At 46.2% G+C, this 15155-nt stretch overlaps 1 protein-coding gene across 1 annotated transcript in view; it reads left to right on the forward strand.

Moving 5' to 3' along the window:
• The first annotated feature begins 6220 nt into the window (after positions 1-6220).
• The window catches only part of LOC144507499 (uncharacterized), a 60085-nt gene continuing 51150 nt past the window's right edge, over positions 6221-15155 (forward strand). The window contains exons 1-4 of the mRNA XM_078234623.1: positions 6221-6340; positions 12741-12813; positions 13416-13502; positions 14659-14741. Of these exons, the coding sequence (XP_078090749.1) occupies positions 13451-13502; positions 14659-14741 (135 nt within the window). The 5' untranslated portion in view covers positions 6221-6340; positions 12741-12813; positions 13416-13450. The remainder of the gene's footprint in view (positions 6341-12740; positions 12814-13415; positions 13503-14658; positions 14742-15155) is intronic.

Consider the following 15155-nt stretch of genomic DNA (forward strand, 5'->3'; position numbering starts at 1 on the left):
GTGAATTTGGCTCCAAATTACATCTGTCAGTCTGCATCTGTTTTTGCTCAATCCACTGCCCACTTTCTCCCCACCCACAATGAATGGGGGAGAAACAAGCTCACAAAGTAAAAGTGAGAAACATAAGTTTATATCCAACTTTTCGTGATTTGATTTCAGGCATATGGCATCTCACCCATGGGAGATGAGCTCTGAGTGATTCAAACATGAGTTTTTAGTATTCACTTAAATCCCTGCAGTGCAGAAGGAGGCCATTCGCTCATCGAGCATGCACCGACAACAATCCCCGTAATCCCGTGTCTTTACCCTGCAAATCTCCCTGACACTAAGGGGCAATTTAGCATGGCCAATCAACTTAAGCCGCATATCTTTGGACTGTGGGAGGAAACCCAAGCAGACAAGGGGAGAACGTGCAAATTCTGCGCAGTCACCCAAGGCTAGAATTGAACCCAGATCCCTGGCGCTGTGAGGCAGCAGTGCTAACCACTGTGCCACCGTGAATAAATTAACTCATTGATGTGTAATTAATGACCAGTTCCTATCAAAACAAACACTGACATCTTCCTCCACAACCCCTTTATTAACTGTGTTTTGAATGTCAGCTTTGCTCACTACCATAGAGACCCCGATGCTGGAACACCAGCTGAGAGCAATAAATGAACCTACACAGGCATTAGCACATGCACAGCAGTCTCACTAAGGAAATGGTTTGCACTCTCCTGTTCCTGATTCTGCTGAATTCTGAAACTCCTGCACAAGAAAGGAGACCTTGAGAGTCGCAGTCATTTTTAATGAAATGTTGCACATCAGTCTCCAAGGGGATCAGTGGCAACCTGTGCTGGTAAGGGCAGGATTGAACTTGGCTCCAAATTACATCTGTCAGTCTGCATCTGTTTATTTCGGAAGATTTCTGATTTTGTTCTTCCAAAATTTTCAGTCCACAGTTTTCAATCTCACTTTGTATCTGTTTCCATCTCTCTCTCTCGCTCTCTCCCTATCACTTTCTGTTGCTGGCTCCATTTGTTCTCCACCAAAATGATGTCTTCTTGTCATTCTGTTCCCTTTCTCCCCTCACCATCCTGTGCTGCCCTCATTCCCTTGAGCTGCCCCATGCCATCAGTACCACCATACGCCACCCTCACCACCCCACACCACTGTCATCATCCTGTGCCACCCTCACTGCCACCCCTGCCCCTCTGCTGCTCTCTGTTGCTCCCAGACTGTCAGTTGCCCGCTACCGCCAGCGGCCCTCACTGCCCCCTGTTGTCCCTGTCCCCCCCACCTCAGCCCCACCTCCCCCTCCTCAGCCCCACCTCCCCATCCTCAGCCCCGCCTCCCCCCACCTCAGCCCCGTCTCCCCCCTCAGCCCCATTTCCCCCCTCCTCAGCCTAGTCTCCCCCCTCCTCAGCCCTGTCTCTCCCCCTCCTCAGCCCATCTCCCCCTCCTCAGCCCCACCTCCCCCCTCCTCAGCCCTGTATCCCCCTCCTCAGCCCCCCTCCTCAGCCCCCTTCCTCAGCCCCCTTCCTCAGCCCCCTTCCTCAGCCCCCCTCCTCAGCCCCCCTCCTCTGCCCCCCTCCTCTGCCCCCATCCTCTGGCCCCTCCTCTGCCCCCATCCTCTGCCCCCATCCTCTGCCCCCTCCACTGCCCCGCCTACTCTGCCCCACCTACTCTGCCCCACCTACTCTTCCCCGCCTACTCTGCCCCACCTACTCTTCCCCGCCTACTCTGCCCCACCTACTCTTCCCCGCCTACTCTTCCCCGCCTACTCTGCCCCACCTATTCTGCCCCCCTTCTGTGCCCCCCCTCCTCTGCCCCCCCTCCTCTGCCCCCCGTCTGCACCCCCTCCTCTGCCCCCTCTCCCCCCTCCTCTGCACCCTCTGCCCCCTCTCCCCCCATCTCTCCCCCCTCTCCCCCTCCTCTGCCCCTTCTCCCCCTCCTCTGCCCCCTCTCCCCCCTCCTCTGCTACCTCTCCCCCATCCTCTGCCCCCCTTCCTCTGCCCCCCCTCCTCTGCCCCCTCATCTGCCCCCCTCATCTGCCCCCCCCCTCTGCCCCCTCCATCTGCCCCCCTCCTCTGCCCCCTCCTCTGCCCCCTCCTCTGCCCCACCTCCTCTGCCCCACCTCCTCTGCCGCCCCTCCTCTGCCCCCCTCCTCCGCACCCCCACCTCTGCACCCCCTCCTCTGCCCCCTCCCCCCTCCTCTGCCCCCTCTCCCCCTCCACTCCCCCCTCTCCCCCCTCCTCTGCCCCATCTCCCCCCTCCACTGCCCCCTCTCCCCCCTCCACTGCCCCCTCTTCCCCCTCCTCTGTCCCCTCTCCCCCCTCCTCTGGCCCCTCTCTCCCCTCCTCTGCCCCCTCTCCCCCCTCCGCTGCCCCCTCTCCCCCCTCCACTGCCCCCTCTCCCCCCTCCACTGCCTCCTCTGTCCCCTCTCCCCCCCTCCTCTGGCCCCTCTCTCCCCTTCTCTGCCCCCTCTTCCCCCTCCAGTGCCCCGTCTCCCCCCTCCACTGCCCCCTCTTCCCCCTCCTCTGTCCCCTCTCCCCCCTCCTCTGGCCCCTCTCTCCCCTCCTCTGGCCCCTCTCTCCCCTCCACTGCCCCCTCTCCCACCTCCTCTCCCCACTCTCCCCCCTCCTCCGCCGCCTCTCCCCCATCCTCTGCCTCCTCCTCTGCCCAGGAAAGAGCGCTCAGGATATGGATGCGATTCTGGAATTGTTGTATGGAGCACACTATGAATCACCATGTTGCTATGCTGGTTTCCATGACACTCAACGGTTGCTATTGCAGATCTTAATGCTGCAACTGATTTTCTATGATGTTTGTGCAATGGTTGTTTTGCTGGTCCCAATGACAGCGCACATGTGTCTCCATTCTGGATGAGTTAACACTCCCACGTGTTGTTTCCCACACACTGGCCTTGTTCAACATCCGAGTTTGAGTGGGAGTTGTTGATTCGGCTGATGAGAATCACGCACTTGCAGTCAATTGACTGCCAATTACAACAGGTAGCTTCCATAATTGAAACTGGCACTCTGATCCACAGTGCTGCTTGCAGTATAACGCCACACTTATACCCCATAGTAATATTGCAGAGGAATGCCTCACAGTATGATAATCCAGTCACACCCTACAAAAGAATAAACATAAATAGGGAGTGTAATAATTCTTTTTCAAAAGATATATTACAGAGCAAAGACTACGAAAGCAAGAAAGTTTCACTGAATCTTTGTATTAAACTAGTTCAGTGCGAGCTGGAGGTTTGTGGTTGATTCTGGGCTCCACACTTTAGGAAGAATGTAAAGGCCTTAAGAATGCAGGAAGGATTTACCATGATGGTATCAGGAATAAGGACATTGATTACTTGGAGAAACTAGAAAAGTTGGGATTATTCTCCTTTGAGCAGAGAAGTTAAAGGGGAGATCAAATGGAAATGCTCAAAATTGAGGGGTTTTGATTGAGTAGAGAGAAACTGTTTCAGAGGTTAATAGTCAGAGGAGAGTGATTTAAGGGCAAAAGAACCAGAGGACAGGAAACTTGTTTTACAGAGTGAGTTTTTATGATCTGGAGGGACTGCCTGAAAGGGCAGTTGAAACAGATTCATTAATAGCTTCCAAAAGAATAGCTTTAAAGGAAAAACTTTTCAGGGCAGTGGGGAAAGAGTAGGGGAGTGCGATCAATTGGACACCCTTTTCAAAGAGCACCAGCATGATGGCCACATGGCCACCAGTGCTATAAGATTCTCTGATATCCCACAGTAAGCTTTCAGGATATTGAGCTTGTAGTTAAACATAATATACTCTACAATAATACATTAGACTCCACTGTAACAGTCTATGGTGATGCTATGGATTAATGCTCAAAATTGTTGTTCTGTATTCTTCATTTGAATTACTCCAGAATAATTCACTGCCATGTTCTTTTGGTGCTTTCTGTTCATACTGATATGTTAATGATTCCTTAGCACAGCACTGAGTTGTTGCCTTATATTAATATTCTTCACTAATGTTACTACTATGTGTTAATGCCCTTCTAATTACTTCATATTGTCTTAAATAATCCATGCCAATGTCCATTGGATATGAGCAGTCTGAAGAGTGGTCACAGCTATTTACAGACTAGTAGGAAATATTAAATGGTGTTCCCCAAAGGTTGGTATTGGGACCACTGGTGTTTTTGTTATATATTAATGGCCAGGCCTGAGGTATACAGAGCATGATTTCAAAGTCTTCAGAGGAAAGGCAACTCAGAAATGTGGTAAACAGTGAGGAAGATAATAGCAGATTTGAGAAGGACATAGACAGATGGATGAAATGCCGAGACACATGGCAGATGAAATTTAACACAGAAGTGTGAAGTTACACTTTTGGATAGGGAATCCAAATTAAATCATATGATTGTAAAGGAGATCCAGAAACAGAGAGCTGGAATATGTGTACACAAATTTTTAGCAGAGGCCGGACAAGCTGAGAAAGCTGTATTTTTTTTAAAAAACATCCTTGGTTTTACGAACGGAGTCAGCTATGGCTCAGTTGGTAGCACTCTTGCCTTTGAATCCAAGTTCAAGTCTCAATCCAGGACTTGAAAATAAAAATCAAAGCTGACTTGCTGCACTGTCAGAAGTGCCTCTTTTGGGTGAGATATTAAACTGAAGTGCCATCTGCTCACTGGTGGATGTAAAATATCCCATGGCGCTTTATTAAAGAAGAACAAGGAAGTAATTTATCCCTCCATCAACAACGCAGAACAGATTACCTGATCATGATCATATTGCTCATTGTAGGGGTATGGCCTGCGTTTCCTATCTTATGATGTGGAGATGCAGGCGTTGGACTGAGGTAAACACAGTAAGAGTTTTAACAACACCAGGTTAAAGTCCAACAGGTTTATTTGGTAGTAAATGCCATTAGCTTTCGGAGCGCTGCTCCTTCGTCAGATGGAGTGGATATCTGCTCTCAAACAGGGCACAGAGACACAAAATCAAGTTACAGAATACTGATTTCATACTGAAATCACTGAAATACTGAAATCAGTATTCTGTAACTTGATTTTGTGTCTCTGTGCCCTGTTTGAGAGCAGATATCCACTCCATCTGACGAAGGAGCAGCGCTCCGAAAGCTAATGGCATTTGCTACCAAATAAACCTGTTGGACTTTAACCTGGTGTTGTTAAAACTCTTACTATGTTTTCCTATCTTACAACATGATATCAAATATTCAGCCTTTATTATCATTATTTACATTCCCTTTGTCTTTTTGTCTATGCCATTCCTATCAATTACACCGCAGCCCCCCCCCCCCCACCCCATAGTATAAATCTGGTCCGATTTTCCTTGTCTTAAGTTCTGATGAAGGGTCATCCTGACTCGAAATGTTGGCGCAATTTTCTCTACAGACGCAGAAATTTTCCAGCATTTTCTGTTTTTGTATCTAACATTCTTCATTGTCTGTAAAGTGTGTATCTTCCTTTTTCAGTAGAGTACAGAAGGAAGTTATGCTAAATATTTGTAAAGCACTAAGGCTAGGCCTTGGCTAGATTGTTGTGTCTAATTCTGGTACGAATCTTTAAGCTACATTTTAAGAAGGATGTCAAAGCCTCGGAGATTGGAATGAGTCGCTGCTTCGCTCTTTTGTCGGATTGAGGATCTCCATCTCACAGCACAGTTGCATGCCATCGTAATCAGTCTGCTGGTGAAAGTTTGGAGCCACAGTAAAAATGGGAACTGATGCTTGAAAGCAAGGTCTGACCACGGGCCAAGAGTTACTGGACCCTACAGCACTGAACCCTCTCAGTGGAATTGAGTCTGATACTGTGTGCAGTCGAACAATCAAGAGTCGGAGTCAGTCATAGTTCAGTGATAGGCTGGCGTAAATTTATAATCCAGTACCAACAAACCTCGCTCCAGATGCGATGGTTTTTTTATGCTTGAGTGAAAAGGTTAATGAAGGACTCCACACCCTCATCCCCTTGGATTAACCCGAGGGACCGCAAAGAGGGAGCGAGTTGAGGTGAGCAATGTTGGGGGTATTTGCTGGAGGCTACCGATTGCCTGACTTGTTCTGGGGAGCACTCTGGTGAAGGTGCTGTGTCACTCAGCTCCATTATCAAGCCTGCCGGCAGCTCTTGGCACAATGATGACAAACTGGCTTCCAAAAATAGCTCAGTGGTGGGAAGCCTTCATCTCCTGAAACTCTCTGAGCATGCTCGGGAAATTAGCAGAAATGTGTCAGAGTTTCTAATGTACACGGGAAAAGATTGTCACTTGGAGTGAGAGGCAGAGGCGAGAAGCAGCTTGGGTGTGTTAGGGGAGCCCGATCTCCTGTCCCACCGACAATGTCTACCTGGAAGGCGGGTGAGAATTATTTTAATCTGCGCTTGACTCGGTTATGCGATGCCTGGGTTCCTCACCCAGTTTCGGCATGTCTGATCCAGTTCTCTGTAAACTGCCAGCGATTTAACAAAACAGAAAGCACAAGCAACGTTAAACCGTTTAAAACTGCCAGTCTCTGCTTTGTAATCCATTGGATGTTTTAGTATGTATGGGGAAATATTTTTGTTGTTGCAGGTTGAGATAAAATCTTCATTGTATTCCCGAAGGCTTCAGTTTTTAAATTGTTTCCCAGTGTCAGGTACCCAGTGGTGTAAACACCCGACCAACAGCAGCACAAACTCAGGCAATTACCTACTTTCCCCTAGTTCTTCTCGAAAAACCTTAAGCTTCACAGCGCTACGAGCTCCACAGACACTGACTCTCACTGGGGTACAATTCCACAGACACTGACTCTCACTGGAATACAGTTCCTCAGACACTGACTCTCACTGGGATACAGTTCCCCCACACACACTGACTCTCACTGGAATACAGTTCCTCAGACACTGACTCTCACTGGAATACAGTTCCACAGACACTGACTCTCACTGGAATACAGTTCCACAGACACTGACTCTCACTGGAATACAGTTCCACAGACACTGACTCTCACTGGAATACAGTTCCACAGACACTGACTCTCACTGGAATACAGTTCCACAGACACTGACTCTCACTGGAATACAGTTCCACAGACACTGACTCTCACTGGAATACAGTTCCACAGACACTGACTCTCACTGGAATACAGTTCCACACACACTGACTCTCACTGAGGTACAGTTCCACAGATACTGACTCTCACTGGAATACAGTTACACACACACTGACTCTCACTGGGGTACAGTTCCACACATACTGACTCTCACTGGAATACAGTTCCACACATACTGACTCTCACTGGAATACAGTTCCACACACACTGACTTTCACTGGCGTACAATTCCACAGACACTGACTCTCACTGGAATACAGTTCCACAGACACTGACTCTCACTGGAATGCAGTTCCACAGATACTGACTCTTGGGTCCAGTTCCACACACACTGATTCTCTCTGGGTATAGTTCCACACACACTGACTCTCACTGGGGTACGGGTTCCACACACACTGACTCTCACTGGGATACAGTTCCACACACACTGACTCTCACTGGGATACAGTTCCCCCACACACACTGACTCTCACTGGGACACAGTTCCACACACACTGACTCTCACTGGGATACAGTTCCACAGACACTGACTCTCACTGGGGTACAATTCCACCGTCAACTGATCCTTGCTGAATCGCTCCCTTTTTTATGTACAATTCAGGACAGTCTAATTCCCTTTGTCCCTAACAACCGCACACTCCCAGGTGGTGACGGTCATTCCCACCCGACCCGGGAGCTCTGCGGCCTATTTTGCTCTCAGGACTGTCTCTAATAAGGTCAGCGACCTGGGATCTTGCTCTTCCATTGGGTGAGTTCCATGAGCCATCTCAGCGGGCTCCGATCTGTATAACCTTTAACTTTTAAATAAGATTGTAGGTTGCTGCTGGGCCATCAGGGAGTTCATACATTATGAAACAGCCACACAGTAGGGGAGATGTTGGCTCCATCTAGGCTGCATTCAGCTTCATATGCAGGAGGAGGAGGGAGGTGGGATCAGCGACTGACGGTTAAACAGTGCCGCTTGCTGGCATCTCTTCGTGTGAAAAGGCAGGACGAGCTGTTGTGATGCCTAATGCAGTGGAATGTCTCGATTACACTCAGACAGCTCTCACTTGAAGAGTGACCTTTTGGATAAGGTGTTAGAATGGGGATGTTCCTGAGATTGCGGGGGGGGGGGGGGGGGGGTGGTGAGGAGGGATAAGCATCTTTGGGAGGAGGGGGAGAGATTCAGTACCTTTGGGAGGAGGGGGAGAGATTCAGCATCTTTGGGAGGAGGGGGAGAGATTCGGCATCTTTGGGAGGAGGGGGAGAGATTCAGTACCTTTGGGAGGAGGGGGAGAGATTCATCACCTTTGGGAGGAGGGGGAGAGATTCAGCACCTTTGGGTGCCGGGGGGTGGGGAGAGGTGAGTGTTGGTGAGGGGCTGCGATTGTTCTCGATCTAGTTCTGGTTGGATGAAACTTTGCCTTGAGTTGGGCTCCTCTTCCAGCTTTGAAATCACGGTTCCCCCGGTAGGGGTTTGAATGGCCTGAAATTGCAGCGTTTCTAATTGAAGCAGTTTGCATCAGATTTAGCGAGTGCTTTAAAGGGGCCTCTCCTGCGGAGGAGGCTGTCAGCAGCTTGACTGTGATTATAGGCCCTGTTCAGTGGTTACCATGACGATGATATTGCTCAGAATTCGTCAAGACAGAGAATAGAACAATATTGCCCGGCAACACAACATGGAATCTGCTGGTATGACACAGACTTCAGAGTCATTGAGGCAGCTCAACCACGAGGGGCTGCACACTCAATGCACGGCACTCTCCCGGACCACTGGGAACTAAGGCTTCTGCTGCCTCTCTTTCCACTCCTGAGCTCCTCACTCTTTCCTGGTCTTTACGCTTTAATGCCAGCATTTGCTCTCTGCCGGTGGCGTCCATATAGGATATAAAAGCAAGGAAGCTGTGATGAATGAACCTTTGTAAAACGCTAGTTTAGCCTCAACTGGAGTATTGTGTCCAGTTCTGGGCACCGTACCTTGGGAAGTATGTGGCGGGTTGAGAAAGGGTGCAGAAAAGATTTACGAGAATGGGTTCCCTTATGAGGGATTTCTGTTACGTGGATTGGAAAAAACTGGTTGTTCTTGGAGAAGATTAAGAGGAAATTTGATAAATCATGGGAGATCTGGACCTGGTTGGTCGGCAGGAACTATTCCAAATGACAGAAAAGTCATGATTCTGAGAACATAGATTTAAAGTGATTGGCAAAGGACCAAATGCTACATAAGGAAAATCTTTTTTTACAATGTGTGGCTATGATCAGGAATGCACTGCCTTAAAAGTGTGATTCAATTGTGGCCTTAAAAGGGGAATTGGATAAGCTTCTGAAGTGAAAGAAAATTGCAGAGCCAGAGGGAAAGGGTGGGGAAATGAACCTGCACATACATGGCAGACTGAACAACTTCCTTCTATGCTGTAACCATTATCTGACTCTTCCATGGATTGTCCCTGTACCTTCAATTGTCTTCTGTCTTCAGTTCTGACACCTACCTTCCCTTTAGCTGTTTCCTTGCCAACATTATTGATCGTCATTCTCCCATCCTCTGTTAATCATATCTTAAAGCCTCCTGGCACCTTTAATCTATCCAGTAGTATGATCACATTCGATGTGAAAGAGTTTAAATAATGAATGGTTGTCACTTTGCCCCTATTTAATCGCTCTCTTATTGCTGGTATCATTCTGCCTTAAACCGAAGCTCTCGTACAAAAAACAGAAAATACTGGAAACACTCAGCAGATCAGGCAACGTTGGAGAGAGAAACAGTGTTTCAGATCGATGACCTTTCATGAGGTGGGAAACATTAATTCTGCTATTCTCTCTCCTCAGATGCTTCCAGAACTGCTGAACAATTATAGCATTTTTCCATTTATACTTCACATTTGCAGCATGTGTTGCTTTGGTATGCATGTTTCTAATGTCTGATTTTGGCCTGTTTAACAATTTCCTTTCATACAGTCTGTGCCTCACATGGGTTGATCTGAGCACCACCATGCCCATGCCCCCACCCACAGTCTGCTCCATAACAGAAGAAGGTTGTATGTATGGTTTTGGTGTTGGACAAAATGGCATTGTAACTTAATTCCAGGAGGCAGATCCCTGTGCCAAACCGTAACAGCCAGATCAGTGGAATCGGTACTTCAGAGAAAGCAACGCTCTGTTGTACATAGCGCTGTATCTGATTGGAGAGGCTAATTATCAGGATATTTCAGGGAATGTTTTCTCTTCAATTGTACCAAAATGGGCATGTAGAAATAGGAATGGGCCAAAAACAAATCCTTCGAGGTGTCAAAGGTGATGGTGCAGGAACAGGAAGATAATCCATTGCAGCTGATTCTTTGGCTATATATGAATAAAAATGGAATCAGGTGAGTCCAGTTCGAACTAGTTCCATTGTCTAGGCGGCAGGGTGGCACAGTGATTAGCACTGCTGCCTCACAGCGCCTGCGACCCGAGTTTGATTCTGGCCTTGGGTCACTGTGTGGAGTTTGCACGTTCTTCCTGTGTCTGCTTGGGTTTCCTCTGGGTGCTCTGGTTTTGTTTTACAGTCCAACAGGTTAGTTAGATTGGCCATGCTAAATTGCCCCTTAGTGTCCAAAGATGTGTATGTTAAGGGGAGTGGCGTGGTAAATGGAGATAGAGTGGAGAGGAGGACCTGGCAAGATGTTTTGTCAGAGAGTTGGTACAGACTCAATGGGCCAAATGACCTCCTTCTGCACTGTAGGGATTCTATGGATTCTAGTTGGTTGATGGTGAAGAAATGTTGAAGGAGAATTGTGTGGTCAACTATGTCAAAGCCTGCAGACAGGTCAGGAATCATGAGGCAGGATAATTTATCATTGTCATAGTCACATAAGATATCATTTGTGATGAAAAACTTTAGAGATTGAGACAGGAGTAATCAGTAAATAAGGTAATAGAAGAGACATTAAACAAACAATTTGTACCTGTCTTCATGATAGAAGACAGTAAACACATAGCAAAAACAATGGACTCTAATGAGAGTGAGAATTTAAAATAATTCATATTAGTAAAGAAAAAGCACTAGAGAAATTAATTTGACTGAAAGTTGGCAAATCCCCTGGACCTGTTGGCCTACATCCTTGAGATCTAAAAGAGATGGCTGCATAGATAGCGAATGCACTAGTTGTGATCTTCTGAAAATTCACAACATCTGAAATGTACTCGTGAATCGGAAGGCAGAAAATGTAAAACTGCTCTCCAAGAAAGGAGAGGGAGAGAAAGCAGTGAATTACAGGCCATTTATTCTCAGCCATTGGGAAAATGTCAAAATCCATTATTATTAAAGTAGTAACAAGAGACTGTTGGGTTTGACAAAAGGGAAATCATGTTTGACCAATCTATTAGAGTATTTTGAGAATGTAACTGGCAGGTAGATAAATTCAATTTGGTGCATGTAATATATTTTAATTTTTCAAAGGCATTTGATAAGGTGCCACACTAAAGGTTGTTGCTCATGGGGGCAGTATATTAGCATGGATAGAGGTATGGTTAAAGGACAGAAAACAGAGAGTGAGAATTAACATGTATTATTCAGATTGGCAGTTACTAGTGGAGTTACTAGCAAGGATCAATGCTGGCTGGGCCTCAACTATTTACAATCTATATTACTGACTTTGATCAAATGTAATGTATCAAAGTTTGCTGACAATATAAAGCTGCAAGGATGATGCACAGAGGCTGCAAAGAGACATAGACATGTTAATCGAGTGGGCAGGATGGAGTATAATTTGAGGAAAAGTGAGGTAGGAAGGTGAGGTAGGTACCACTTTGGTGGGAAGAATAGAAAAAGTGTATTTTTTAAATGGTGAAAAACTAGTAAATGGTGAAAAACAGAGAGATTTGGGTGTCCTTGCACAAGAAACATGGGAAGCTAACAAGCAAGTGCAGCAAGCAATTAGGAAGGTAAATGACATGTCAGCATTTATAGTGAATAGCTTGGGGTACACGAGTAACAAGTCTTGTCACAGCTTCACAGTAAGACCATGCCTGGTGTACTGTGCACAATTTTGGTCTCTGTAGCTAAGAAAAGATATACTTTTCTAACGAGGTGTGACTAAAGTTCAATAGATTAATTCCTGTGATCAGAAGGTTATTAGGAGAGATTGAGTAGAATGGGCCCTACAGTCTCTGAAGTTTAAAAGACTGTGAGGTGATCTCATTGAAACATTTAAATTCTGAGAGGACTTGACAGGGCAGATGCTTCGAGACTGTTTCCTGATGGCTGGAGAGTCTAGTACTACGGGGCACAGTCTTAGAACAAGTGGATGGCCATTTAATATGGAGATAAGAAATTTCTTCACTCAGAGGATTATGAATCTTTGGGATTCTCTACTCCAGCAGACTGTGGATGCGCAGTCGTTGAATATATTCAAGGGTGAGATCAATAGAGATTTGGACTCCAAAGAAATTAAGAAACATGATGATCAGGAGGGAAAATGAAGTTGGGGAGGAGAATCAGCCATGATTATATTAAATGGTGAAATAGCCAGGAGGAACTCAGTGGCTAACTACAGCTCCTATTTCCTATGTTCTTACATGTACACACAGACATATGTACACTCATAGATACACAGACACATGCAGACACAAATCACATGCATTTCAGTTCCTGAGTTCTGTTTTCATTCCTAATTTCCACTAATTTGGTTCCATTTCTCCCAACAGTGGCTCACAACTGCCTTGTGACTTCAGCCAAACTGTGCCTCTCTAACGAGGGAACCCCAGCTTCGGAATCACAGTATGTATAAGACAGTACCTCCTAGACACTGATCCTGGGGTACAGAATCACAGCATATAATCAACAGTATCCCCAGACACTGAGCCCTGAGGTTCAGAATCACAATATGTCATTGATAGACCTCCAGGCACTGAACACTGGGGTTCAGAATCAGAGTACGCAACAGACAATGCATCCAGACACTGAACCTCGGGTTTTAGTTCACAATACAGAACAGGTTATAGTCCACTAGACACCCCGAACACCATCTCCTTTAATCCAACTTTGCTGCCCCTCCATCTTTACCAGACACCAAATTAAAGTACGTTGATTTCTTCATCATGGCAATTTACATAGCTGCCTTTTACCCTTCCGATCACACTTCTCCCTTAGTTTTCACTACTTCACTGCCATATTTGTTGGTCTTCCATCTCATGTAAACTGCAATGTATACCAAACTCAACAACAAATATTATGTCCTACTCACCACTCACAGACTTGTGCTCTCCAAATGCATTACATTAAATATTTTTCTCCTCATCATTGATTCTCTCCATGACCCCAGCCCACCATCTCTGCAAAATCCTCCTAAGCATCTACTTCTCTTATGTCTGTTTGTGAAGCATTTTAGGGTGTTTCTTTACAATAAAGTTCCGGTATGAACTTCAGACGTTGTTGCCCTGCTAACAAAGGTGCTGATTATAAGTGCTGTAAGTAGTTTTTGGCTCGGAAGAATGGTTTGTTGAGTTTGAGTGTGCATTTTGATGGGTTGGGGTTTGCATTTTGTTGGGTTGGAGTGTGCGATTTGTTTGTTGCAATTATGGATTGTTGGGCTCCGTGCATGGCGTGTTGTGTGGTACAGTGCCCTGACTTGCTGCACTTGCGTTATAGCTCTTGTGTCTTTTGTTTAGGTAAATATTTTGCTTGTATCTGCTTTGGACATGTACTTGGGGCATTCTCTTGGTGAGGAATGACATTATTGGGATCTATCATGTAGAGGATGAACTGGACAAAATGCCTCATTTTTTGAGTGACATAGCTTTGATGCCCAGATGACTGTGAATGGCCTTGAATCCAGAATGCTGCAAAGATCCAGAGAACAGGGCAACCACCAGTTTCTCCTTGAATGTGTCCAGCTCTAAGGTCCCATTGCAAGGGCAATGCATGAGAACCAAACCACTGATCACTGTTGCTGGTGACTTGATGAGAAAGGCTGCAGGCTACACTCCTGTACTGTCCACCATCACTCCAATTGTTCTGTTAAAATACAAAGGGTACTCTTTTGAATAGCAGTGCTGTAGAGGTTACAGTGTCCCTGGGTTGGCGAAGGAGAAAATCAGCCCGGTGTCCTCACAATTAATCTTCTGTGACTGCTGCTACAGTTGTATTCCATGTGATGCTCCATGTAGTTGAATATACAATTGGTAACCATTGTCTCGGCTCAAACAGGAAGAATGACAGCCTTGCAATCAGCAAACGCTGTCAGGAAGGTAGAAATAAAGTACAATAATAAAAGCAGATTTCTCTTTTGAGTTGGCAAGGTGTAATGGAACAACATTCTCAATTTCTGAAATTGTATGGCCTTGTGGAACAATATTCACAATTTATAGGGTCACGTGGCTTTGTGCAAATGTAGTGCAGAGCTGGTTTACGAGGAACTGTGGAGGCATGCAGCAACACATTTTAGGAGGAGAAGTGGGAATGGAGTGAAAACTTCATGGAGTAACCCTGCTGCACCAAGTAGATTAACTGACCGATCATAGTGTGCTTTGTGCAAAATGGTACTGCATTTTCAAACATCTCCTTTTGAGATGTTGCTGAGAGATCTGATAATCCCCCGGGTAACTGCAGTCTATTTTTCCTTAGGTGACCAGTTGCTAAACTGGACGCATGACTTCAGACACTGCCTGTCAAATTGTCAGCCGTTAAGAAAGGAGTTGAGTTCAAGGGTAGGTTAAAGTCACAATGGATGAGGAGTTGCTCAGTGAAAAGACTGGATGAGGACCGAAACTTACATTATACAGCGTCTCCCACATTCTCAGAACACCACAACGTTCTTCACAGCCAATAAATTACTCGTTGAAAGGCAATCCCTGTTGTTTTGTAGGCAAATGCGGCAGCCAATGTGTGATCAGCAAGGTTCCACAAACAGTACAGAAATTAATCATAGAACGATACAGCACAGAAGAAAGCTATTTGGCCCATCAAGTCGATGCTGACCCACTCTTACCCCAAGCCCTGCAAATGTCTTCTTTTCAAGTGTTTACCAATTCTCTTTCAAATGTTACTGTTGAATTTGCTTTCACTGGCCTTTCAGTCAATGCATTCCAGATCATTAAAAAATGTTCATCTCCTCCTGTCAG

Source organism: Mustelus asterias, chromosome 19 (assembly GCF_964213995.1).
Source record: "Mustelus asterias chromosome 19, sMusAst1.hap1.1, whole genome shotgun sequence".
NCBI lineage: Eukaryota > Metazoa > Chordata > Chondrichthyes > Carcharhiniformes > Triakidae > Mustelus > Mustelus asterias.